Source organism: Pagrus pagrus, assembly GCF_965226575.1.
Source record: "Pagrus pagrus genome assembly, chromosome: 20".
Taxonomy (NCBI): domain Eukaryota; kingdom Metazoa; phylum Chordata; class Actinopteri; order Spariformes; family Sparidae; genus Pagrus; species Pagrus pagrus.
In genome coordinates, this window is record NC_140207.1 from 13664983 (window position 1) to 13691120 (window position 26138).

The following is a 26138-nucleotide window of genomic DNA, read 5'->3' on the forward strand; positions in this document are numbered from 1 at the left end:
TATGCTAATGTCCTAATCCATTCTGCCTTCTTATTGGGAAAATTCCCAAATCAAGGAATTTCCCTTCCACGTTTTCACTGCTACCTTGCACCCAGGCAGATCGACACATTGCATACATGCAGACACACACGAGTGCGTCACTCACGTGAACTAGTCATTGATCCCTGAATGCCAGGCAGCGGAGTTAAGGTGGGTCAAACACTGTCACCACAAAAGGCCTTGACCGCAGATAGTATGATATGAGGAAGAAAGAAGGGAAACATGGCAGGATAGAGGAAAGTAAGTATGTAAAGTATGTTTTTTGGTTCTATGTGTTAGATTTGTAAGTTATCTGCTATTTGAGATGTTAGAAAATAGATTTTTAGCCACAAAACAGTCTATATCAAGGGTCTGTGCCACAAAGCTATTATAAATTAGTCATCAAATACATTTCTATACTTCTGGCTTTTTAATATCTTCAAATACGTGTCTAGATGAAATTTTCTCAACCGGGCTGCGACCCACCAATACAGGAAATTACATCTGCTCTGTTTTTCTTGCGGGGAACTCCAAAAACCTCGACGTCCCACCCACATTTTAAATGCTCCCTGCGCCCACGTTCTTATAAAAGCTCTGTTTTGGACTGTAGTTTAGCGTACTGCTAGCAGCTATGGTAGCCACTTTTATCACTTGGAAAAGTCCATTACAAACACAGTAACAGTCAGCAAAGTGCTCTTCTTCATTTTCTTCTTGGCACTGGTTGCTTTTTTCTGTTTATCTTTAAGCCAGCTAGCTGTCCAGCCGGCAGCAACCAGTAGCGGCAAAAATAAAGACCGACCCGTCGGACTGCACGGCTGTCTGCACACTATACCAAAACATCTGTGCACGGCTGCATGCACAACCTGTGACGACACAGAATGAAGACATTTGTCATCTTACAACAGTGTTCATAATGAATACAGAGTTCTGAATAACTAGGTCTCACATATAGAATTCAAGACATCGCTGAAAGTTTTTTTTAAAAATCTTTTTAACTGGCTTTTAATCTTCATTCACCATGAAAGCTCTCTGACTGATGATGAAAAGCACCATCTTCTGACTCTGTGAGGGAGGAAAATGATTTCGCCTCAGGCTATGGCTACAATTTATTCTACTACAAGGCCTTTCAGAAATGTAAACACAAATAGATAACATACAAGTAACTCAGAAAAAACCTCTCTTTTTGCGCCACAGTCACATCAGCATAACTGACATGACTAATTGCTGCAGCTGCAGATTACATACAAAATACGGAAATTAACGAGCTTAAGACAGAAAGCACTGACAAGACATGTTCTGACAGTGATTGATGTTACTTATCGGAGAACATGACAGCTTGTTGGTTATACTAATCCAGGGATAGTAACATACAGCAACAGGCGTATGCTGATGTTAGCCTGAGGTGATCTCAATACCTGTCAAGAAAGCTGCGCTATCACAGAATTGACAAGGGAGCTCTGCTTTATAATGGATCTCCTTCACTGATGTGAGTCAGGCGTTCCCACTGCTGCTACTAATCTCAATATTTTTTTTCCCATATAGGATTGATCGTTCCATAGAAATGTGGGGGGGAATTTTTTTTTTTTTTTACTTTCTGTCTGTCTGCAGAAGCAAGTTTCAGGGGCTGCTACAAAAATATCTGTGGATATCTGCGTGGCACAGATGAATACAACAATCTGACTTGAACTAGCAGTGCAAACAAAGCCTTGGATGAAGGAGGAAGACTGGAGATGAAACATTCAGGAGAAATGTAGCAGTCTCAGGAGACAAAGTGGTAGCCTGAGGGTGGATGGTGTAATACTAAGCCTGGCTGCATGCAGCCTGAACACAACCTGCTGTTCGGTTAACCTTTAGGGAAATACTGTGCCCGACTTCACTGATTTCTGGTGCTTCACAGCTTGAGCATATGAGGGGTCTAAAGCGAGTGAGTTTAGATCAGAGCACACGCACCCACTGAGGAACAGGTGCCAATCAAACAGAGACACACATACAAAGACAGAAATGCTCTTAAGTGTTGCACATGACACTTCCTTTCCTTCACTGATGTAACTGATTTCTATTGCACAACTACACGTGCATACACACACACACACACATCAAAGGAACCACGAGCCATTTATCAAAGTAAAATTTCCCCACTGTTTCCTCCCCATGAATCATTCCTTTCCACTACTTAAAAAGCTTCTGCCGTTCTGATTCCCACATACACGATTCTTGCATTTGCATGACGGAATACTAACACAGAGAGATGCTCTGTCCTTCCCCACATCGTCTCCTCCTGGTCTGAAACCAGTTGCCATACATACAGCGAGACAGCCATGCAGCCTGATCCCTGCATCCTGACACTGTGCCCATTGTGGCTGGCAGGCGAGCAGGCGTTGCTCTTATACAGTGATACACAATGTTGTTCAGTGGTCACTGGAGAAGACAATGGGCTCCTCAGTGCGAAGTGTGTGTGACTCAGTCAGATTGCTAACCGCAGACAGAGGCGATGGGCAGGCACGGGCCAGGCACTGTGCCTGCACAAACACATAAGACACACAGACAGGCGCAGACACACAAACAGACCTGTGGTGCAGTTGGCCGTATAGACGCACAGAAGCTCCAGCACCGCCTCCATGGTGGGGTCGTCCAATAGGAGCCAAGGCCAGAGAGCATAGAGTGACTGTGTTAGGCGAGCATCTGTGGCCACCACCTACACATACACACAAATGCGCTTGCATAAGAAAAGGCCCACATATAGGCATGTACATGGTTTATACAATAGCACCAACACAGATGGCAGCAATCAACACAAAATGCTTCAGTTTTTTTTTCCTAAATGCGCAGGAGAGGCACAGGGAGGAGAGTAAACACTGCAGCACAGCCTCCCTGCACATTTAGTCCAAGGTAACCACCAGTGACAGAAAGGTCACTTAGAAAATGAAAAGCAGCTAATATACTCTATAAGTTATGCCATTACAGTGTTTCAGAAGCTAAACTCGCTGAGATGTTAGCAGGACCGTACACATTTAGCTGAATCTCATTTACAGGCACAGCATCGGTACACCGAGGTTCCATTAAAAACCAATTAGCAGTGGGGAATTAAAAGGCAGACGCAGAGGCTCACTTTGCATTCATCGTTGCGGTAAAGAGCACTCCGCAGGATCTCCACATTCAGCTTGACTTCCTTTAAATAGCCTTCGTCCTGGTAATATAGAAAGACAAAAACAAAGACCAAAATGTTGAAATGTTCAAGTTGAAAACTCCCCTCATACTGCACTGATGTTCATAATATTTATCCAAAAACTCGTTCACACTGGATTCAGACTGTTATTTTGTTCAATGGAAAAAACACAAGTGGCACAGAAACGCCAAGACTGGAAATTTCCAGCCAGTCTCTGCTCACCTTTTTGCGGTGAGAAGCCTTGCCGGGTCGGACCGACTCCAGGTGGAGCTGGGAGTGAGTTTGCTTCAGTTGCTCTACACAGCTGTCAATCAGACCAGCTGGAAATAAACACAGTTCAGATTGGGACATCAAATTGTTAACTTCACATTTGATGATGAGTTCTAAAAAGATATTCACCATAAATGTGGCACAAATTGAACGCGAACTTTAGTTGACCTTTCCAGTCAAGAATGAGGTTTTACATTTTCAGGGTTAACGTGTAGAAGTCGTTCCATGTGTCTGATGGGGAACCACCAGACAACAAGCTGGTGATTTTTTTTTTTATTTCAAAGAGTACCTAAAAGGTGACTGACTCTGACTCCAGCCTGAGGTTTGGGGAATTACCTTTAGCTGCATGGTTTTGAGCTGTGGGGCTGCAGGCGAGCAGTGTCATCAGAGCTCTGGCTGTCAGCTTCTTTAAAGGGTCGTGAAGGGTCCTCGTCTCAAAACTCTGGCATCACAAATCACAACGGAAACACATTATAAAAGACTTGCATGATAACAGACGTGTCTCATAACAGACGTGCTAGCAGTGTAAGCACCGACACCTCCCTGGTGCTCCAAGCTCACAGTCTGTACCACAAGCTCCACTGCTATCTGGGCTAACTAGCTAATGGTAGCTACTGGTGAAATGCTGCCCCCTATTGGTTTGAGTAAGAATTCAATACGTGACCAATTCTTACATATTCACATTGAAATATAGGTTCCCTAATAAATTTTTCATTTTTACAATCAGGCAGAGTGGCACTTTGGTACCATTTTGCATCGTAAAAATGCTGCCGTTAAGTTCCAGTTTTGGTCCTCCAAAGGAAAAAGCTTGGGCACCTGTGATCTATACTGACTACAACCTCCACGTACCTGCAGTAACAGTTCACACAGCTGGCTGGCTGAGGGACCGTTCACAATGTCAGACAAAGCAGAAGCATGTGCAGAGTGAGAGGTGGTGACCTCTACACCCCGACTCTTTGTCTCCTCTGTGAAAACTGTACGGAGAAACTGCAGAGCCACGGTGTGAAGATGAGGGTCTTCAAACTTCTCATTCACACACACTGATAATGTTCCTGCAGACATAGAGGGAAAATAATAAGAGTTAGAGCAGCTTTCTTTTAACAAATGATGCAGCAATACACTCTGATTCATGGCGAGACAAAAAGGCAAATCCTTGACAGCAAAATATTGGTCCATGACTGAGGAAGTATGCACCAGTGGAGGACATACATTCATTTAAATGTATATGCAGACACCTAGATACCATAAACATACACACACATACATAAATACACACACAAACGCTCAGCATTCATCTTTTACTGGACTCATCAGATTTCCCTGCTGTGCCATTAATCACAAAGGAAGATGAGTGGGAGGAGTAGAGGTAGTGTAAGGACAGGATGCAATTATCCTATCCTAGCATCTGTTCAGGGAGCATAATGCACTCAGTAATGATACAATGAACATGTTAATATGATAGAATTTCTTTTTTTGAACCAGAATTAAAGCTGCACTATTAAAACCTAAACTACTTATCCTGGTTAGTCAGTGCAAGGGTTCTCAAAGTGATGCCCGCAGGACGATGGCAGCCGTCAGAAGCATTCTGTGCGGCCTGCAATTGTTTAAATCACTCTGCTGCGTAAGTGTAAACCCACCGTGACATCACCCATAACTTTGCGGACGTCGCCATCTTGCTTTTGTGGATACAAAAGTGACCGTATTTGGAAAAGAGGGTGGAGCTGGGGAGGATATTATGATTGGATCTGAATGAGAACCCAACGACATACCGTGGTAGCACCCTAAAGCATACTCTATTTTATTGTCTATTTTACTCTAAATGGGACTTTTATTTACAAAATGAACATTAAGCTGCACTGAAGAAGACTTGAAACTAGCGATTGAGACTATAAAATCATTAGGAAACTGCTTATTGAGGTAAAAAAAACAACAACTTTGTTTTGAAAGCAGTGGATCCCCTGCTGGCCATTAGAAAGAATGCAGGTTTAAGACACTTCCACGTTGGCTTCACTTTTCAGACTCTGTGAAAGCGCCGTCCATATTTTAGTGCCATGTCGCAAGTGAATTGCGTAGTTTCAGCAATGCTAGTGCTGTTTTAGGTGCAGGTTTTAGCAAAAATGGATCAACTCTTGCATTGTTGGACCTGCTAATCTGGGTGAATTTGGCGCCATTATGACACCAATCACAAATTCTACATCGCTTTTAGAGCCAATTTAGTGAGTTACTGCAACCTGCATTACTCTAGTCACAATGATCTGTCTTTGTGATTAAGAAGAAAATGATTTTACAGCCAAATTTCATCATGTTTCAAGGACTTCAGGGGACCATTTGAAATGGAACACTAAATGTTTCCAAAAAAGGCAATTATGTATTATAAATTGTGAGAAAAGATCCATAATAGATGATTATAGAAGGTATTCTGCAGCCTCAAACAGAACAATTAATTCACTAACAATTATCACTTTTACTCACTTTGACACACACACACACACACACACACACACACACACACACACACACACACACACACACACACACACACACACACACACACACACACAAACAGAACAGAGTATCTGTGTACCTGCAAATGTCCGCCAGCGTCTCCCCAGCGCAGCAGAGACAGATGGGTACGCCGCTGAGCTGTCCCTCCTCACCAGAGTAGCCAGGAGCATAAACACGTCTGCCCAGCACACACAAACCGCGTCCCGGGTACCTGCATCTGAAGAGGGAAAGAGTGAGTCACACATTTTATGACACAAGACAGCCACAAAGCCACACACAGATCACACTGTAGCACACACTGCAGGATAAATGTAGAAACAGGACTTGCATTTGGAGCGTTGCTGTTGGTTGACATATGTGATAGTATATATGGAATATGGAAAACATTTAGAAATTTTCTTTGGATAATTATAACCAACTTTATATGCAAAAAAACGATTACTTCTACTTGAATTTAACATAAGGTTCAGACCTAATCCTTTGGTATCCAGTGTGAGCACCACCACCAGAGTAGTCAACAGCTGTTTCAGGAAGTCCATCTGGCCAATCAGCTCCTGGCTCACCGTGACACAGGACTGCAGCAGTTTGGAGAAGCTGGACAGGAACTGAAGTAGGACGACAAACTAGAGCCATGCACGCACATGCACACAGACAGACAGATCAACCACACATACATGAAAACAGATCACACAAGGTTATTGAGCAGGTAAGGTTAGAGAAAAGACGGAAACGGATGTATATCAAGTTATTATTTGTTTTAAAAGCTAATTTACCAAGCTGCAAAAACAATGGTGTGCTTTGAGTTGAAGCTTGTTGAGTATTCCACCCACACTGAAAATCTGGAGGAGCCCTCAGACAACCTAGCGCTGCACTGAAGCTGGCACTGTGCTCCACCAACCCACGTTTTTTTTTGTGTGTGTGGTAAGTCATAATAACCAGAAAAAAGTTGAAAAACTCTTCAGAACTGTCGATCACAGTGTTTTTCACCTGGCCCTTGATGTCCTCCCTCTCTCCTGGTAGGACGTTGGGTGTTTTCAGCTCAGTCAGACATTTCTCGATGGGCCCGATATTCACCAGACTGAGGAGGAAGAAAAGAAAGATGATGGGAAATGTGTGTTTTTGCAAGAAACAAGCTAGAGGGGATTAGGGCTACAATTAACATTAATTCCTTACTGAATAAAAAATAAGCATATTTATTTAGATCATCTTTAATCATGATAAAATATGAAAAAATTTTGATTTTATGACTTTTATTTACACAGCAAAACCTCCCTGCAACCAGAAAATGTCTGATACTTCTCCTGACACCTAAAGCAATAAATCAGTCAAAATAAAGAATGACTTCTCCATCATTCAATTATTCCTTTACTCAACTACAAACAAAACATTTTAGCACTGGATTTATGCTGTTAACACCGTCTACTGTATGTACTGTAGCTGGGCAATGTATCAAAATTATATTGTTATCGTGGTGTGAGACTACGTATCATCTTAGATTTACTATACTGTTGTGTTGCGATGTGGCATTAGTGTTGACTTTTCCTAATTTTAAAGGCTGCAACAAACCTTTGAGTTTTATTCATAATTAACACATTTGAGTTGGGGGGTGTGATCTAGGGCGATATGGCCTAAAAATGATCGCATTTTTTTAGGCTATATCTCCATATACGATATATATCTCAACATTTTTAAATCTCTGCAGCCTTCAAAACCAGGAAAAAACGCCATTCATGCTATATCACGATTTAACGCTATCCAAAATCTAAGAAGACATATAGTCTCATATCACGATAACGATGTCATATCTTTATACTGCCCAGCCCTCGTGTGATCACACAGCATGTGACCTCTTACCCGGCCAGTCCTTGGAGGAGCTGGTTGTGGCGGAGGGCGGTGAGGGTGAAATCTGGCAGGATGGCCAGCAGGTTGGTCAGCAGGCTGCAGTGGGCTGTCATGAGGTCGGGAGTTACCATGACAACGGGTTCCGCTGCCGAGGGCTCGCCCTGTCGGGAGTCTTGGGAGGCGACTGAGTCGCTGGTGTCTGTGTCGCTCTGGCCTGCGAGACACATCAATAGACAGCTAATAGAGACGCCTCCCCAATGGTTCACGCACTGTTTGAATCACGTCTGTCTGAGACTAGAAATGCTGCAACTGCGTGATCAAAAACATCAGACTGAGGTACTGTAAAATACCAGAGAACAATGTTGTACTTATTAAACTGTGTATGCAAGATAGAAATATAAATACACAAATGTGGGGAATGGTTTTAGTTTATAACCATCGTTGACCACAATGAGGTTCTGAAGGAAAATAATGTGAAGGTTTACATGGTATGAAGAAGTGTTGCTATTACTCTGAATGCACGTGTGCACGCACAGACACTCTATTTCTCTCTGCAGTACCTTGAGCCATCAGTCTGCTGGCAGGGGTATCTTCTGTGATGTTCACTGGGGAGGGACCCTTCGGGGTGTGTAATCCTGAACCTCTTATCTGTAATGGACAAAATGAAGATGTGATAATGAAGCAGTTTATTTCCAACTTGTTCGTGTGTGCATGTCTGAGGGTGCAAGAGCATTGCTGACCACAGTGCTGGACGTGGAGAGGGAGCTGGAAGGTCTGCTGGAGTTGATGGTGGGTGCCGGCGGGTCGCTCCTCCAAAACCACAGAGAGTTCTCAGAATCTAGCCAAGCACATACACTTAATAACATAAACTCAGACTGGAAAAACACTGCTAGAATCCAATCACTTCAGACTCACGCGAAAATGAAACCTACCCAGTGAATTGCTCTCCTGAGGTGCGCTGATGGTGTCAGCGCGAGGTTGCAGGTGGAACGTGTACCTGCCTTGGTAACAGCTGGAGGCCGAGAGAGCCACATGCTGGAAGTACTGACAGTGGTAGAGCAGAGCCTGGAGTGCCGGGAGACCCACCAAAGACACACCAGACACCTCATCGTGGACACATGGGTGCTGGGAGAAGAGAGAGTTCATTAGGGGAAGCCTTATTATATTTATCTTTTCATAAAAATCTGAAATTCTATTCCCTCAATGTTGTGGCAATTTTCCCCCGTGGCTCTGAATATTGATATTGACAAGAGTCAATCCATTGGTAACGTGGTTTATTTAATTAACTGTCTTAATAATCAAAAGTTTTCTTTGAAAGGTGTTATTATATCAGCGGTGGTGGTTTTCAAATGACAATAATATTGTTAAAGGCAATTATTTCTGTGACAATATATGGTCCAACAAGACGAGTTCATGACTCGCTGTTTATCCGTTTCATTTTAACATTTTTGACAGGCTGATAAACTGTTTTTCTGGCAATTACAACTAGATCAGATTTAACAAGCAGCGGGCCGTGCTTTTAAAAGATAAGAATAAATTATATTTTTCTTTTTCACCTCTGACATACAGCTTCCTTCACGAGTCATGACATCCCAAATTAAGATGCTGTTGGTGTTTTGACAGAGACGTAAACTTAATTATTTTTGGACGTGAGTGCTGGAGGCGTGCGCCCCAGTAGAGCTTGAATTCTAGCTACACCCATGGCCTGAACCCTGCAGGGCTGAACGAGAGGGGAGAGGAGAGAGCTGAGGGATGTGAGGGAGGAAGGGAGTGGGGATAGAAACAAAGAGAAACTAAAAGAGAGGGAGAGAGAGAGAGAAAACAGTTCATGGTCTATAAAAGCATTTTAACTGGCTGGCAGAGCTGCTGACCTGCCAGTGGGAGTCCTTGGCCTCCTCTGCGTTGGCAGGCATGGGCATCACCAGCAAGTTCTGCAGGATAAATGCAGCCTGGACACACAAACCAAAAAAGGAGACGTGCCGGGTCAAGTTAGACTGCATCAGCAACAGTGCCATCTGCCTGTCTCTGGCTGCTAATACATTGAAGTCCAGCCACATTTCCTGACAATACATGAAATAAAAGCAAAACACGCCTTTCTCTTACAATTTCAGCACAAAACAACATATATTTTGACACAGGACTCCTCAGAGGATGTCATTTATTTCCAGTGTAGCAACACGGAAAGAACATTTCTGGGTGGCGCAGACAGTAGAGCAGAGTTGCAGTTCGAACATCGTACCTCTCTGCGGACCATGCTGCTTTCCTGCTGATCCAGGAGGATGTTGAGCAACGTGCCCCACAGCCCGCCGCTGATGTTCTGACAGCTGGCGCACAGAGCCTGGCACCCACTGGGCACCGAGGACAGAGCTGCGCCTAAGCCCAAACTGGCACATCTCACCTGACATGAGAGGGGAGACACAGATTTGGGACTATGGACTATGGAATCTCCAAAAACTGTGATGCTGCTGATGTTTACAATGTACTTAATGGGAATTTGGCTGTGCTGAGTAGCATTTACATGGATGATAGTGAAAACAGTGTACCTTGTCAAGGGAGACTCATAGGCTGATATGTATGGGAGTTTATTTTTGGAGACAGACAGAATTTGGCGTGACTGGCTGTCATGTGCTTCTTTTTGTCTGTGAGTTGTTGCGCAACTCTTACGGGTTTCATTTTGTCCCGAGAGTCGAGCTTCCAGAAACTTCACTTTATGACAGGAGTTTATAAAGTGTAAGCTGAAGAATGAACAGTAAACAGCTAAATATTGAAGCCTGGAGTGTCATACACCATATAGTTTAAATATGTTGGAATGTATGTTTAACTTATTATGAGTTCAGCAGCCGTACCTCTTGATCTCTGTCGACCCAAAGTGGGATGAGCCAAGCTAAACCAAGCTGAGAGGCACTAGCCTCCTCTGCAGCTGCCTCATTCCCCAAAGACCACTGGGAGATGAAGTCCTGATGCAGACAAAATGGGAAGAAAAACATGCTTTTGGTTGCAATCCAAAATATTTCACCACAGCATCCTCACAGCCGTATAAACACAGTTGACACTTGCCTCGTCCTTGTTCTCTGCCATCATCTCATGGGACAGGTGAAGCAGAGAGATGACGGCATTCTTGGTCACACCTTTCCCCATGAAAGACAAAGAGTTGCCTCCCCACTCGACATAAAATGAGGAGATCACCTGTGTAGAGGACACAGATTATATTTGGAATTAAAGAGCACTGCGGCGTTTCCAATTCAGAGTTTCTCATTCTGCAAAGACACAGCCGACGCTGCTCGTTATTAAAAGGTGCACTGTGTAGTTTTGGGATAAGAAATTTATATCAGAGGAGAAAGATCTTGATTTGAATCGACTGATTTTGGGATTTTTGAGCTTCAAACAGTGTTCTGTGGACCTTATTTCACCAGAACAGCTTGTTTATTCAGTTATTGAAAAATAAAAATCCCTGAGTTTCTATTATTACTTCACTAATATTGTAAATATTAAAAATGTTAAGTTTGAAAAGGTTTTAAAATGTCTTCTCCAAAACGACACAGTGCCCCTTTAGGTAAGTGGTGTTCTCACATGCTGCTGCAGGTTTCTGTTTGTTTGTTATTTCAACACCATGGCAAAAGAAAACTGAACAAAGACTGCTTGCTTCTGAGATGGTGATTACTGTATGCTTGTCATGCAACTCACTGCTTCTGAAGCTAAATACAGCTGAGACTAATTATTTTGCTTTGATGTGCCATCAGGATGTGGGACTGCACTGAAGAGCAGGTGAAGAGAGAGCAGCCCAAGGCCTGCTGAGCTTTAGGGCCCTACAGTGCCAGCAGTATCAGGTGAGAGGTGGGTCAGAGGGGTTGAGGAGACGGGGGTGAAAGACTTGGACAGGAATCAGTGAGACGGAAGTAGCCACTAGAGATCTTGAATGAAAAAGGAATTAACCTTCAGTCCTCATCTAATCTTAATTCATGTCCACATTAAACCAGACTAAACGAACAAGGATATCCAATTCTTGTGTAAACAGAAGAGTCTATTCCACAGGGGTCATTCATTCCCAATCAAAAATAAAAGTTTGGACACCTCTGTGCTGAGGACTGCTGCACAAGCTGGTCCACACTGTGTTAATGCTATTGTTTTATGGACTGTTGAACAACTGAACAGATGGAATAGGCAAGGTTGATTAATCTCATCAGCATCTTCACAGTGTGGCACGTCTAATCAATGAGATTTTTTTACCTATTGCAATTCATGTCCCGTAACCATATTCTGCTTAATTTTAATTAATTCCTCAGAAAGTACTGTGCTTTTCCTTTCATTCATTTCTGTAGGCAGTATCAGCTCTGAGTCTTGTGTATGCTCATGCAACACATGAGCATATGCACACAGAACCTCACACACATGCCACACAGACACACACCTCTAATAGCCCGCTGAGATACTTGGAGCAGAGAGGGGCTGGCTCCAGGTCAGGGCAGTGGGAGCTCCAGCCAGGCTGGGCAGTCAGGCTGACCATGCCCTGCAGTGTCCTCTCCAGGCTGGGAAGGCCATAGAAACGCGGGGCGTCAGACACCCGCAGGCTCTGAAGCAAGCGGACTGCCAGCTGGCTCTTGAAGGGGCCTGCTAATGCCAGACATAGCCTGGACAGACAGGAAAGGACAGAGTGAGAAAGAGTGAGGAACCAGACAGACAGGAGGGCAGAAAAGAAAGGAAAAAAAGAAATACAATGTTGACAATTAGCATACCAATTCTTTATCATCACCCGGTGGTGTTTTATGTTTGACATTCATTTTCATGTTCTAAATGACTCAGCCATCAGGATTTCCTTCAGAAATGAGCTACACATCACTTATAGAGGGGGAACAACACTTCAGTATCCTTTTTCCTCCTGATGACATTAATCAGTTTTCTAACCCTACAGGAAGTCTGAATAGAATTATATGAGCATGCACTCACTTTCACAAACACTAAAAGAGTAAGAACTGCAGTTCTTTAATTCATTTTTAATTAAGAAGTCATTAGGAAATAATGTGGAACATCACCAGCAGAAATATAGTCTTGGAAGGTCAACTGTGCCTCTGTGGCCCTGAGCTGTTGCTGCAGTTAATGCAGAATTGAGCTCTTCTCTGTATGTTTGATAAGTACATTTCCTACCTATTCTAGTATTATAATGCAGGAAATGAAATTGTCTTTCAAAATGATATGCCTAGCGTCTGTCTTTTCACAGTCCTTAAGCGTCATCCAACCTGTCCGTGGTGTGCGCCAGCCGCAGGAGCAAGAGGTTAAAGAAGCTGGTGAGTTCTCTCTGGAGTCTCTGGCTGACGTGGCTCTTCAGTTCCTCCGACTCCCCCGAGCTCTGAGTTGAGGTCTGGGTCTCCACACCGAGCAGCAAATTAAGGAGGGACTCTGTCTCCTGGATGATTGACAGATGAGTTGCTTTTTAAATTTTATGTAGTTGTTTTGGATGTGTCCCATTTTAAAGGAATTTCTGTGGAACTTTTGCGTCGTGCTTGTTCAGACGGATTATTAAAAAGGGCACTATATAGTTTTTGGAGAAAAAATTAAAACTCAGTATTTTAATATTAACAATGTTAATGAGGTAATAAAAGAAACTCAGAAATATTTATTTTTTCCATAACTGAATAAACAAGCTGTTCTGAGAGGAAAATAAGGTCCTCAGATCACTGTTTGAGGCTAGAAAGGTGGCAGGGTCCGCCAAATATAAACAAAGTAAAACAGTATGAAATTGTGTTGTCCTTAAAGGTCAGTTTGTTTATTCAGTCATGAAAACAAAGACAGTTTGTTTATTTAGTTTGTTTTGGCATAAAAAAAATAATCAGTCAGTGAAGCGCTTTCTCTTCTAATTAAATTTCTTCCCCAAACTACATGATGCTCCTTTAACGCTCCTTTAAGTGGATTAAGGAGTATTAACTGACCCATGGAGGGAAAATGTAGAGGAAGCTGATGTGTATTCGCAAGCACCTCCTTCTCAACACCGCCCATCTTTCCCTAAGAAAACTCAGATCTGGGAGTGCCTAACATGCAGAATTTCTTATTGAGCGGTACACACGGTGTAGATAGTTTATGTGAGTGTGGAGAGCGACAGATGTTCCTGAAACAGCTCAGTAATTACAGAAAAGTCGGAGCAGAGCAGAGCTGCTCACCCCTACCAGGCATTCAATCTGAGTCTGCTTTAGCTGCCAGGGGAGGGCTTATTGTTTACACACGCATTAATGAGAAAGCCAAGGTGAGACTGATTAAATCCTAAAAGTAGCTCTCCCCACTAAAACAGTGTGGTTATTCTTTTCCTCAGGCGAAAATATGACTCCAACTCTGTGTTGAGAGCTCAGGAAATAATCTGTGCTGCAGGTCTGAGGTGGAACGCTGTGATACTATTTTTCTGTCGTTACGAGAGAGCAATATGTTTGGCTTGTCTGACGGTGTGTGATTTATTCAAGCTTTGATTACAGGTATATAACCCTCTGTGTTGGAGAGGAGGGAGCCTAACCAGATTACTAGCGAACAGAGATGCACACACACATATTCTACGAGTGTATACACTCACCAAAAAGCAAGATACAGTAGAGAACACAGTAGTCCACGCTGTAACTCGACTATCCCTTTAAGCCAAAACCTTAAAGAACAACTGTAGTGAAATTTTACTTCAGTGCTTGTCAAGAAAGTGTAAATTATTTGTACCTGGTTGAGAAGGAGCTCCAGTATCCAGCGCAGGTCCTTGTCCTCAGGGTCAGATGCGGACTCGGTGTGTATCTGTTTGAAGTAGGCATTCAAAAATGCAACAATGCCCACTAGCAACCTCTCGTCCTCCACAGAGGCTGGACACACCTGGAGAAACCTGCGGGGAGGAAGAGACAGAGACCGAAGAAGAGAAAGAAAACGTGCTTGAAAAGAAAGCGCTCAATACTCATTATTTTTCTAGTGAGTACAAAGACGATTGCACAGCAGAAATATCAATGCACAAACCAATGAAAGATATTAGACATATGCTGCTGCAGTAGAAGACAGGTGGTGATAAACTGATTGAATCAAAATAACTGACATACTTGAATGTACTTGGGTGGAGGTTTGCTCTTTCTTTCTTCATCATGACTGAAGTGTCACATGTGAATCATTTAAATGTTTAAAGGCAAAGCTTTAGGATAAGATTAGTGAGTGGAAGCAAATAATTTTTTTAAAGATACTAATTATAATAAAGAATAAACAAAATGATTGTCCTTCAACAAATAAGAACTTAAGGACGATTGCTGCCAAGCAGAAAAACAAAACAAACACGTTCAAACTTTTTTGTCAAAGATATCAAAAGTCCGTCACACTTCCTGAGGGAGGGCAGAAAAGGCATTCAACACTATGCATTCATGTGAATCCTTCAAAATATGACAAAGAGACAAAGCCACATTGTGCTCACTGAGCCATTTGGTTCACAGCGACTACGGTTTTGTTCGAAAGCAGCAGTAAAACCAATGGATTACTGTATGGGAACAACATTAAATCCTTCTGTAATTTGCTTAATTCATAAACCTTAACAAGACATATCTACGAACTGAGGTATTAGCATGTGTACATGACTCTGTACCTGGTCAATGCTGCCTGCCAACTAAGGGAGGAGAGGGTGTCTCTGCAGCTGTGGGTGGGGACGTGAGGTAAGGCCAGTCTGTCCATCAGTAAATAGAGGCTGAGCCTGGAGAGGGCAGAGGTCACCGAGCTGTGTCCTGCCGCCGTGACGATGGTCCGGATGCAGTCCTGCAGCGCGGCGGGAAGATGCACCGCCTGCAGCGTCAGAACCTGTGCTTCTGACAGCTTTAAGTTGGGATGAAATCTGCAGGGAGCAAAATGCAAATTGTTAAGAGAAATATATTCGAAAATCAGATTGCATGACTATTGATGTGCTGACAAGAGTGTTGCATAAGTAGCATCTTCAGAAGCATACTAATGACTGCATTAACAAACATATCTGAACACCAATCTGGAGGGACGAGACATTTATGAGTCATCCAAAGAGATATTTTCTGAGATCTACTTGCAACTGAATCGAGCAGCAGCAGCAGAGGAAGGCATCGTACTAGCAATATTCAAGAAAGTTGTCAAAATGATGTAAAAAAAAACAATATAGAGAAAAAAGATTTGCAACTTATAAAAAGACAACAATATCATCAGATCAGAAGTTACAAACTGTGATTAAGACACCACTCAGTTTTCACTGACTAATCCATCTTGAACAAGTACTCTTCTCTCAATCATAGCCCTGTATGAAATGTAGTTTCAGGTGGATTGATCCATCTACGGTGTGCTTTAAACTTCTTTGCTGTAATCAAGCTGGTTTAAACTGTGTGAGAGACAATCTCATCTGTTTGAATTAGGTCACATTAGAGGTAAATGAAGACAGATGAAACACAAGATGGCAAGCCTCAGAAACTAATTCTTTGCCGCAATTCTCCACCAGAGAGAACAATGAATAGGAGTGATACGTAGCAGGATGTTTCTTTAAATTTTTAAAAAAATATTTTCTTGCCAGTTTCCATATTGTGCTGCTCTAGTTTATATATATATTCTCTGTATTTGTATTATCGAAGAATATCAGCCAATATATTGCAGTCTCAAGGTTTTTACTCCTTGATAGATATTTGCATCAGCCACAAAATGCAAGAACTCGGGGCTCTAATATATTGTATATGAACAAATAACTACAAACTGTTAGTCTGTTTTTCTACAGCGAAGCGTAGAACAAAGAAAGCTTTGTCTCAAATCTTACATTAAACGATAAAAACTAGACTCTAGTAGAAATCTAAGATGCTAAAACCCTGCCGCATGCTTAAGAGTACGATTCTTACTCGGTAACATCGGTACAGCTGCCACGCAGCTCTTCCAGGAGGTTGTCTATCCCTGAATGCCACGCAGTGTTCCAGGCCACCTGAAGGGCTCGGCGAGCAGGTGCAAGGGTCAGGAGGTCGGAGGATGGAGGCAGGACACAGCAGTACGGACTGACGGCGTGATGGGTCGCTGCCTGGAATGGGATGTTGTATCTAGGGTTGCAATGGGATGACATTATCACAGTAAATAACCATCTCAAATAATATCACAATGTCATGGATATCTATCTTGAAAATATTGTTTATTTGGGTTAAACAAACACTCAATTATAATTTCACAATTATTATGACCTGACTGACATAAAACTTAACATAAACTTAAAATATATACGTTTTTAATTACACTAATACAGTAGAATTCAATACCATAGAAAAGCAAATGCACATGATATGATAACCGCTAATTTTCATACCACGGTATACCCTAAAACTGGCATATCGCTGCAACCCTAGGGAGAAAATTGGTGAAATATTGCTTGTGAAGTGCTGTTGGTGAGAGAAAACAGATCAGTTTACCTGCGTATTACTGACAGTGGTAGAGAGAACGGTGCGAGGGTCACATCTGTGTTGGATTTGTCCGACCTGATACGACACAAACAAACATGTAGTACAACAAAACACTGAACATTTATTCAAGAGGCGTGGAGAGCTCAAAGAGAGGAAAAATAAGCTCACCATATTTCAATGCTGGCAATCTCATCGAACAGCAGTAAACTCATCAGGATGGCAATCTCACTTCCACTGCCTTTGTTCTCCTTCAGTATCAAGGATGCTTTAATGAAGACACGACATGAGCAAATTACATAAGAACCACACCCTACACTGCTTCACTCAACCTCATGAATACATTCATAAGAATTTTAAATTCCATTAGAGCGACAAACACTTAAAGACTCATTTCGAAATCAAAGTTTGGAAACCTCCAATGAGCCTGCCAGCCCACATCAGGCTTTGATTACATTATGATATTATAATAACCCTGGAATTTGGTGTCTGGGGTGCTTAAAAACTGAGCTGTACCAACATCACATTTGTTATCTATAAAAACTGGCATATTTGTTGCATAAAACCACTCAATAAGGCTCAAAACCTATACTAAAGTATACTACTTTAAGTAAATCAAATCTATGAATATACAGTGATCACAATCATGATGTTAAAATCTAAATCAACTTCCTCCTAATTTACAATGAGTGACAGACAATTTAGCTACAAATTATGCAACAAAAATGTAAAACCACTGCAGACAAAGCCCTGAACAATGCACTGATGTTGAGCCGAGCTCCAAAGCAACAAGTTGCATCATACTAATGTGCCACTTACTGCAGTGTGACAACGTGGTTAAAAGCTATGCATCGACGGATAACTTGTCATCTCTTTTTTGAGAACGCGCCCCCGGGCTACACAACACGACGCGTATAGCTGTTACTTAATGAGTTGTCTTGTGAACGTACCCCTGAGCAGTGTGAGGAGCAGGAGGTTGCGCTGTGCCAGGCTGTGCCTCAGAGACGGATCTGCATACACCAGCTTCCTCAGGATACATACACAAGGCTCCAGCAGGCAATCTAAGCTCTGGGGAGAACAGCAACATACGCACTCAGTGTTTAATTGCAGGGAAAACACAAACAAACACACATATATTCTCTTTCTTTCTCCTCCTGCTGATGCGTCTCTCACACAAAAAAGCTGTCTCTTAACTGTCTCGTCACATAAACTTAACCCAAATGCTGTGATTGCACAGGTCGCAGGCATTGCAGTGGAGGGACGAACGCAACCTGAAGGCTTCCCTCTTTAACACACTTGTTAACTGAGACAAGTTGTTCTCTGTGGCCGTGTTCCTTCACCGCCAAGTAGCCAGACATGCTGGACGATTACCCCTGTTAGGAGCTTCTGATTCAAGGCCTGGGAATGATCAGCAGACTGCAGTAACTAGAGGGCAGAAATCACTGCTGACCAGGGCCTGTCCGACACTATTAATACAGGCCATGTCATCCTTCTATCATGCACGCCTCGGTGGGTTCCCTCCACATCCGCTGGCAACACATGCACTCACATGAGCACATTTAAACGAGGACAGTTAGACAAATGGGAGCACATGGAGCTGCATTTATGAGATGCAGGGTTTGTTTTATTTGGCTTTCAACAGCAATTCCTTGAGTACACATCTATTCATCACTTCGCCGAAGCAGGTTTGTTTTTACCTTGTTGCCGTTTACACTCTCCATAATGAAAGAAATGACTTTGTCTGTTATTCCGAGATTCTTCAGCACTGCGTGCATTGTTGTGTCTGCAGGGAAGTGGGAGAACAATTCAATATACTTACAATAAACATTTGCATAATCCTCAAATATTTGCTTTCCCGTGCTTGTCTAAAACATATGGTGGTGGGAAAGCACCAACTCTGCTGCACTCAATTCAAATTGTAGTTTGCACAAGGGGAGAGCTCTCACTTATCACACAAAGTTTTTAAGCTCTTCTTTTTTTCCCATTTTGTTATTAAGTGCAGAAATTTTCATCTCAAACTCTGTTTTGGACTTTCAACCTTCTTTTTGTGTGGTTTATTATTCAGGCACTTTACTGTGGAAGATTAAACTCAATGTCATTCTCAACAAATATAAGAGGGATGTGAATTGTTAGCAACTGCATTCTGCTGATTTGCAATTTCTTGCCGGGAACAATGAAAATTAGAGATTGACTGTTTTTTATAGCATTATAGAGTGCAGAGGCTGCAAACTTAATTTTGTTGTACTTGTACAAAGACAATAAAAACTTTCCGTTCTATTCTATTAAAACCTGCCTCAAAGTGAGCATTTCGATCTGAAAGGTGATTTTACCAGGGCCTGGGTGAATACTCGATTCTGATTGAGTGTCAATTAACTCCTAATTTACTGACATCTATGAAACTACAGAAGCAGTGAAACTGTCTGTTCACTTTTCTATATTAATGACTAAAGTCTGTACCTAAAGGGTGGTATTGGCATCAGCTGGCTGCAGACACATTTTGGTTAGAAATAAATGAAGAAAAAAAAAATGAATACAGTGTCCTTCAGTGCATCATCCTTTAAACATAACGTGATGGCGCCTCTAACACACAAGTTGAAAGAAGTAGCCTACACTGTCCCATCATCTCACATCTCATTCGCTATTCAACTCGCTATTTCAGGTTGGCAGCCGACAGTAAACATGGCCGAACATTTACTCCTGAGACAATGACATGGCTGGCTAGCTAGCCAGTCTTCTTGATCAACATCCTTTTAAATTATATTTACTGTTCATCAACCGTACAGTTTTATTGACTTTGAATCTTGCTAGCATAACGTTAGCTTTCTGGCTAATAGCTTAGCTGAAGTGTTCAATGAGCTGAGTGGACTAGTTTATCTCCCATGGCTAAGGCGTATCTAATGTTCTTCCTATTTACTGAAGTAGTAATTGACGTTAACTTAGAAATTAATGATCTTAATTTTTCTTTCTTTGGCATGATGACCATGACCATGGTATATGTAGGAAAATACCCGCTGGCCTCCATGTCATCCATTAATTCCTGATAATGGACAACACGTCCTGCATTATCCCTTACCTAATAAAGCAGAAGCAGACTTAATGGTTGCTTTAAAAGTAGTAGCATGCTAATACCAGGATTCAGCATGGAAGTGGATTAAAATAATACAGTTGAGTTTATCAAAAAGTCTCTATATCAATGTTAGCATCTTTAACAGATAACTCACCTTGTAGCACTACTGACAGCTGCTCTGCTGCCGACCTTCTCAGGGAGATGTCAACAGTGTCTGAGGACAGGATGCAAAACAGCTTCTCCACAGACTCCACCTAGCCATCATTAAACACACATTAAATAAGTGCTAATATATCCTGTGAGTGGATTTAGGTGTGTGTTGTGAGTATGTGGATGTATACCTTAAGGACAGACTTGTTGCTGGTGTCCAGCGTGATGTCTAAAGGGTTTCTGAGGCAGTAGAGATTAGGGAGGGAGGAGATCACTTGTTGATCCAGGGTTGGTCTGGCTGTGTTGGCATCATCATCGCTGGTGAGGTGGGGCAGGATTTGTTGCACTGCTGCTATTCTCACACTGTTAGTAATAAGCAGGAATTATGCAAACTTAAATTCAGATATTTAATTCATAATCACAGTTTTAATCACAGATTAAAAACTACATGAAAAAGCTTCAGATGCTAAGGCAAGCCCTTTGTCTACTTTTTTTTTTAACACAACATCCAATTGGTGATTGGTCAGTGGAAAAAATGGCTGGCATGGCAGACGAATCAATTAGCTGTTGCCAAAATTGACCAGGGCTTGCTTCCTGGCCAGTGTCTGTGTTAATTTTCATCTCTATCAATATTCATAGACTGGGACTTGATAGCTGTTTTACACAGGCCTCACAGAGCATTTAGATGACTTGATGAGCACTTCAGCTAAAAGTAACAGAGGGTGGTAATATGTCTGCCACATCATGTGTTGAAGAGCAGAATATATTTAAACTCTCAGGAGTTTACAAAAAACTCTGAGACTCTGAAACATCGAACAGCTTCACACAGAAGACACATACCATCATCGACACAAACGCACATCTCTACTACGCGCACACATCTGGGCAGGCACAAAACAACCAAACGAGACACGAATACACAAACACTGACAAAAGAAAGACAAAGAGACTCACGTGGGCTGTTTGGTGAAAAGGAGTCGGATCGCCGCTTTGAGCTTGGCGGTGCTTGGAAAAACATTGTCTCTCGCCACGTCCGACATGTCACTTATCAGCAGGACGCAGTTTCCCAGTGACTCCTCAGTGCTGGTGTAACCCTGCCACACACATAGACACACAAACACACACATAATTCTCAGACTGCCTCGGCAGACAATGGAGTGAACAACGGGGAATTCCGGCTAAGCAACAACAACAGTAAATAAAATATGCATCGCTTTGATTACGGGTGGTTTCATTTCATCTCTTGTTGACACGGCGGGCCCATCTCTGAATGGCCTCCTTGAATTAAATCACACTTGACAGCCTAGTCAAAATCTCATGTATATTCATGAAGAATTTCCAGGCTTTCTGTTGCCTGAAACTGAACAATTAATAAAGCCTGTTTTTTTTTCTCCACAAAAAGGAAACAATATAGCACAGAATATGTAAATGAGAGAATAACTACATTTTTTCTCACTGGCAGCTCAATATGCAGTCTTTTGTGGTCCAAAAGCGCTAAAATTGCACTTTTGATCATAGTTGTTTTGATTGCGGAGAACATACACCGCTTCCCGCCGCTCCATAAATATAATGTAATAAGTTTGAAACATGATGCGGCTTCATGAGCTCTGCAGCACAAACACAACACAGCCTTTCCACACAGAGAGCACGCTACCTGTAATATGGGCATGACCGGGTAAAGTGCCTCATTGAATTTGTCCCAGGTTGATGCTGTCATCATCAATCGTCCCTTGAGCAGGAATAGCAGAATATCCTTGGCAGCGACGTTCACCTATAGATCACAGGTAAACTGCTGAGTTCACAAAGGCACCGCTGATAAAACATTTACAAGCAAGTTCTGTGAGTGACAGACTTTTAAACACATAAATCACATGACAGGTGGGAACACTGGCAGTTTAGCATGACGGCTGCAACTAACGACTAAAGTAATTAGCAGTTAATCTGCCGATTATTTTCACGATTAACTGCTTGGCCTATAACATGTCCAAAAATTGTAAAAAAGGTTCATCACATTTTCCCAGAGACTAAAGTGACATCTTCAATTTGTTATTTTTTTAGCCAATCAACAGTCCAAAAACCAAAAGCCTCCTCATTTAGTATCATAACTGACAAACAAAAGCAGCAAGTCCTAAAAATGAAAGGTGTAATATGTAAGATTTTAGTTAATTAACTAAAATTATCACCAAATGTGAAGAAATAACATTTTCGACATAATGACATCCATGTATTGTGTCGCAGAGGTATCTACTGATGCTAGCACACTAACCAGCTAGCCCTGGTCCAAAGCTCCTGTTCTTGCAGTATAAACATCGACACTTCTCCAGTGGTCTGAGCTCGGCTAACTGAACTAACTAAATAACTACAGTTAGCAGCAGTAAGCGGTTACTCTACTGATATGCTGCCCCCTATTTGTTTTGAGTATGAATTCGATAAGTGGTCAATTCTTTCATATCGTGCCTTCAAGAAGCAGCAAATGTTTGACTAAATCACTAAATCGATTATCAAAAAAGCTGACAATTAACTTTCTTCTAATTATTGCAGCTGTATCTTAAAGTAATGTACAAAAGCTTTACAAACACACACAATACACAGAAATCCTGTACTTTTACTCTCATGAGTATGTGTATTAATTACATTTATTTCTTCCACTCCAGATCTAAACCAACTAATTAAAAAAGTGGCCAGAATGACCTTGCTTCAGAGTAGAGCTCCAACGATTAATCCATGAATCAATTAATCGATTTGTTGTCAACTATGAAATGAATTGCAGATGAAACAAAATATTTGAGGATGTCATCTCGGGCTTTGGTAAACACTAATCGCCATTTTTCACTATTTACTGATATTTTATAGACCAAATAACTAATCGATTTATCTAGAAAACAATCCACAGATTAATCGCCAATCACAACTATCATAGTTGCAGCCCCACTCCAACTCTTTAAATTGGGTCTAATACAGGGCTGGAACTAACAATTATATTTATTAGCAGTTCATCTGCTGGGGGGGGTTTTCACGATACTTTCAAACTAATTGTTAAGTCCATAGTTTTTGAAAAATGTCTTCAAATTGATTTTTTTATCCAACCAACAGTCCAAAGACAAAGGACTTTTCATTTACTCTCATAACTGACAAAGTAAAGCAGCAAATCTTTACATTTAAGAAGCTGGAACAAATAAAATGTTTTTGCTTAAAAAAATGACAAAAACAATGTATTATTTAAACAGCAGCCAATATATTCCCTTTGATCGACTTACTGATTAATCATGTAATCATTGCAGCTCTATTCTAATATAAATACCAGAGGAACACACGTGTGTGTCTACCTTCTCTGCAGAATCCTGGAGTCCAAAAGCGCTGATTTCATAGAGCACCCTGTGGTGGAGAAGGAAGTTGACTCCACCGCAGGCTCCTGGTTCCAGTCGTGACACATTCTGGATGCCAAGGCAGTCCTAGGGGTGTATGTAATCACACCGAAGCACATCATAAATTATCGCTTTCCTCTCACTTGTGCTCGCATACAAGAGCTCCAATTCACTTTAAATGTAGCCATGTACTCTCGACGGTGGTTAGTAAAAAATGAAGAGGGAGAATGATTTCAAATGTCAAGTGGGTTTTTAACAGCAAACTGTCAAAGATCTGTGATTCATCCATCTTCAACCTACTTATTTACATATGGGGGCCCCACCAAACACAGCCACGCTACGGCTTCAGCGGCCATAATTTTACCCACACATTCTCATTTAAACACAGAGCGTCTAGAAGGTGGCTCGCTCTGACCTTGATCAGGTTTAAAGACTGTTCATATGTTTCCGTCCTGACAGGCAGTGAGGGATGGGACAGCAGCTTGAGGAGAAGTTTCTGGCTCTCTGTTTGGAGGAGGGGGCTCGGCTGATCAAACTTCCACCTGGTGAACCGAAAGCGATTTAAAATAGCATCAAAATGCGTCATCTTTAAATTCAGCAGAATAACTGACTTCACATTGAGATAAACTGTGAATTTATCTTACAGGTAGGAGCAGATGTTAACGCATTCCTTGACGATGGGTAAGTGTTGGTGAAATGGGAGGCCTTCTATTGCTTGGTCCGCCAGCTCCAGTAGATCCAACCAGTTCTTTTCTCCCTTGATAAAGAAATACATCAATGAATTAACACAAGAAATGCTGTAGGGAGACACGGATATATCAGAAATCATCAGTATCGGCATATATTCACGTTGTTGACTGCTTTCGGCTTATCAACAAATGAGATAACATTCACCAATGGCGGGGTCGTTGTTGTATCTGGTGTGTCACATTAATTTTACACCGGCACAATCATGAGCTACTGGCTAGTAAAATCCCTGCCATCAGTTTGTGCACTGAAAAAATATTTTCATCGAGTAGGTAGTTGAAAAGCAGGTTTAAAAGGCTTTTGTAACAGTTTTCACAAAGGAATATTTAAGGTTGTATTTGTATGATCGTATTGGTACTCTTTCGGTGAGTGTAATGCGAGGTTGAATGACTTCAGAACAATTCAGTTAAAGGTGCACTATGTAGTTTTGGAGAATAAATTCAAACTCGGACGAGTTAATAATGAGGTCATAATACATGCTCAGAAATATTTCTCAGAAATGACATTACTTTTCCATAACTGAATAAACAAGTTGTTCTCAGAGTAAAATAAGGTCCCCAGAACACTGTATGAAGCTGGAAAGGTGGCAGGGTCCGCCAATTATAAACAGTAAATCAGTATGTAATTATGTTGTTCTGTAAAGACAGTTTCTTTATACATTTTTTTCAGTCATTAAAATCAATCAATGAAGAGATATATGTGTGTGTGTGTTTGTCAGGAGACTGCCCTCTCACTGTAGACAGCAGAGTAACTATTGGCTGTATCTATGCAACATGCAGCTTCTACCTCAGCATGTGCTTCCTTGAGGAAGTTGCAAGTGGATTCCATCCAGAGGACAGCGCGAGTCACCCTCCTGAAGAGATCATGGCTGTCTGAGTTCACTTGCTCCAAGTAGGCCACTGCTGTCTCTTGCATGCTGGGTAATAAACCTCCGAATGACGTGTCCAAGCACAGGTGGAAAATAGCTGTTGCTGTACTTTCCGGGAGATTGTCACTGGCCTGTGTGAGGTAAGGAAGTCTTAACTTTCCAGTATTTCCGTAGTTGAAACAATCACAGAAAACTGTTAAGAAAGCACACACACACCTTTTCAGGAGGGAGGATGGTCTGTAGGAGTTTAATAGTGAATATGGCAGAGCCTGTGTACGCCATTCTGTGATGAACCTGAGAGCTGCGGGGAATGTCTGCTGAACAGCTCTCATGGTAGCTCAGGATATCCCCCAGTTGTTCCATGCAGCCTTGCAGCTTCTCCTTCTAAAACACACACAGACAGAAATGTAGACAAAAGCACACATGCCACACAAACACAGTAAGGCAAGTGCATGCACACACACGCACGCACACAGACGCACAGCTACTGGCTGGGAGCCAAGAGAAAAATTGTTCGTTCCAGGGGTTAGGAATTGAATGTAATCAGATTTCAGGGTTATTTTGGGACGAGATACAGATCCACCCTATCTCAGTATGAATAAATTGGAACAATCTATTCTCAGCCACTTTGTTCTGGGAGTAGAAATTGAACAATAGAAGACGAACACCAGCAGGGGGCAGTAGATGCCCTGTGCATTGCCGTGGCTGGCATGAACAGTTCGGCCTGTTCCCATAGGAAAAACCTAGAGGTCTGGCACAC

General features: G+C 42.0%; 1 protein-coding gene across 1 annotated transcript in view; it reads right to left on the reverse strand.

Moving 5' to 3' along the window:
- Window positions 1-26138, reverse strand: part of rttn (rotatin) — a 37056-nt gene that overhangs the window by 3806 nt on the left and 7112 nt on the right. Inside the window, exons 11-44 of the mRNA XM_084339807.1 lie at window positions 25595-25762; window positions 25297-25509; window positions 24408-24520; window positions 24179-24305; window positions 23725-23850; window positions 22053-22169; window positions 21353-21492; window positions 20590-20761; window positions 20403-20502; window positions 18879-18964; window positions 18132-18249; window positions 17353-17449; window positions 17194-17259; window positions 16639-16830; window positions 15384-15626; window positions 14489-14645; window positions 13036-13202; window positions 12210-12429; window positions 10859-10987; window positions 10648-10758; window positions 10041-10199; window positions 9673-9750; window positions 8734-8926; window positions 8542-8639; window positions 8362-8449; window positions 7814-8015; window positions 6947-7037; window positions 6432-6582; window positions 6039-6176; window positions 4304-4506; window positions 3791-3896; window positions 3407-3504; window positions 3128-3205; window positions 2587-2713 (exon numbers count right to left, since the gene is read on the reverse strand). Coding sequence (XP_084195933.1) covers window positions 2587-2713; window positions 3128-3205; window positions 3407-3504; window positions 3791-3896; window positions 4304-4506; window positions 6039-6176; window positions 6432-6582; window positions 6947-7037; window positions 7814-8015; window positions 8362-8449; window positions 8542-8639; window positions 8734-8926; window positions 9673-9750; window positions 10041-10199; window positions 10648-10758; window positions 10859-10987; window positions 12210-12429; window positions 13036-13202; window positions 14489-14645; window positions 15384-15626; window positions 16639-16830; window positions 17194-17259; window positions 17353-17449; window positions 18132-18249; window positions 18879-18964; window positions 20403-20502; window positions 20590-20761; window positions 21353-21492; window positions 22053-22169; window positions 23725-23850; window positions 24179-24305; window positions 24408-24520; window positions 25297-25509; window positions 25595-25762 — 4672 coding nt within the window. The remainder of the gene's footprint in view (window positions 1-2586; window positions 2714-3127; window positions 3206-3406; window positions 3505-3790; window positions 3897-4303; window positions 4507-6038; window positions 6177-6431; window positions 6583-6946; window positions 7038-7813; window positions 8016-8361; window positions 8450-8541; window positions 8640-8733; window positions 8927-9672; window positions 9751-10040; window positions 10200-10647; window positions 10759-10858; window positions 10988-12209; window positions 12430-13035; window positions 13203-14488; window positions 14646-15383; window positions 15627-16638; window positions 16831-17193; window positions 17260-17352; window positions 17450-18131; window positions 18250-18878; window positions 18965-20402; window positions 20503-20589; window positions 20762-21352; window positions 21493-22052; window positions 22170-23724; window positions 23851-24178; window positions 24306-24407; window positions 24521-25296; window positions 25510-25594; window positions 25763-26138) is intronic.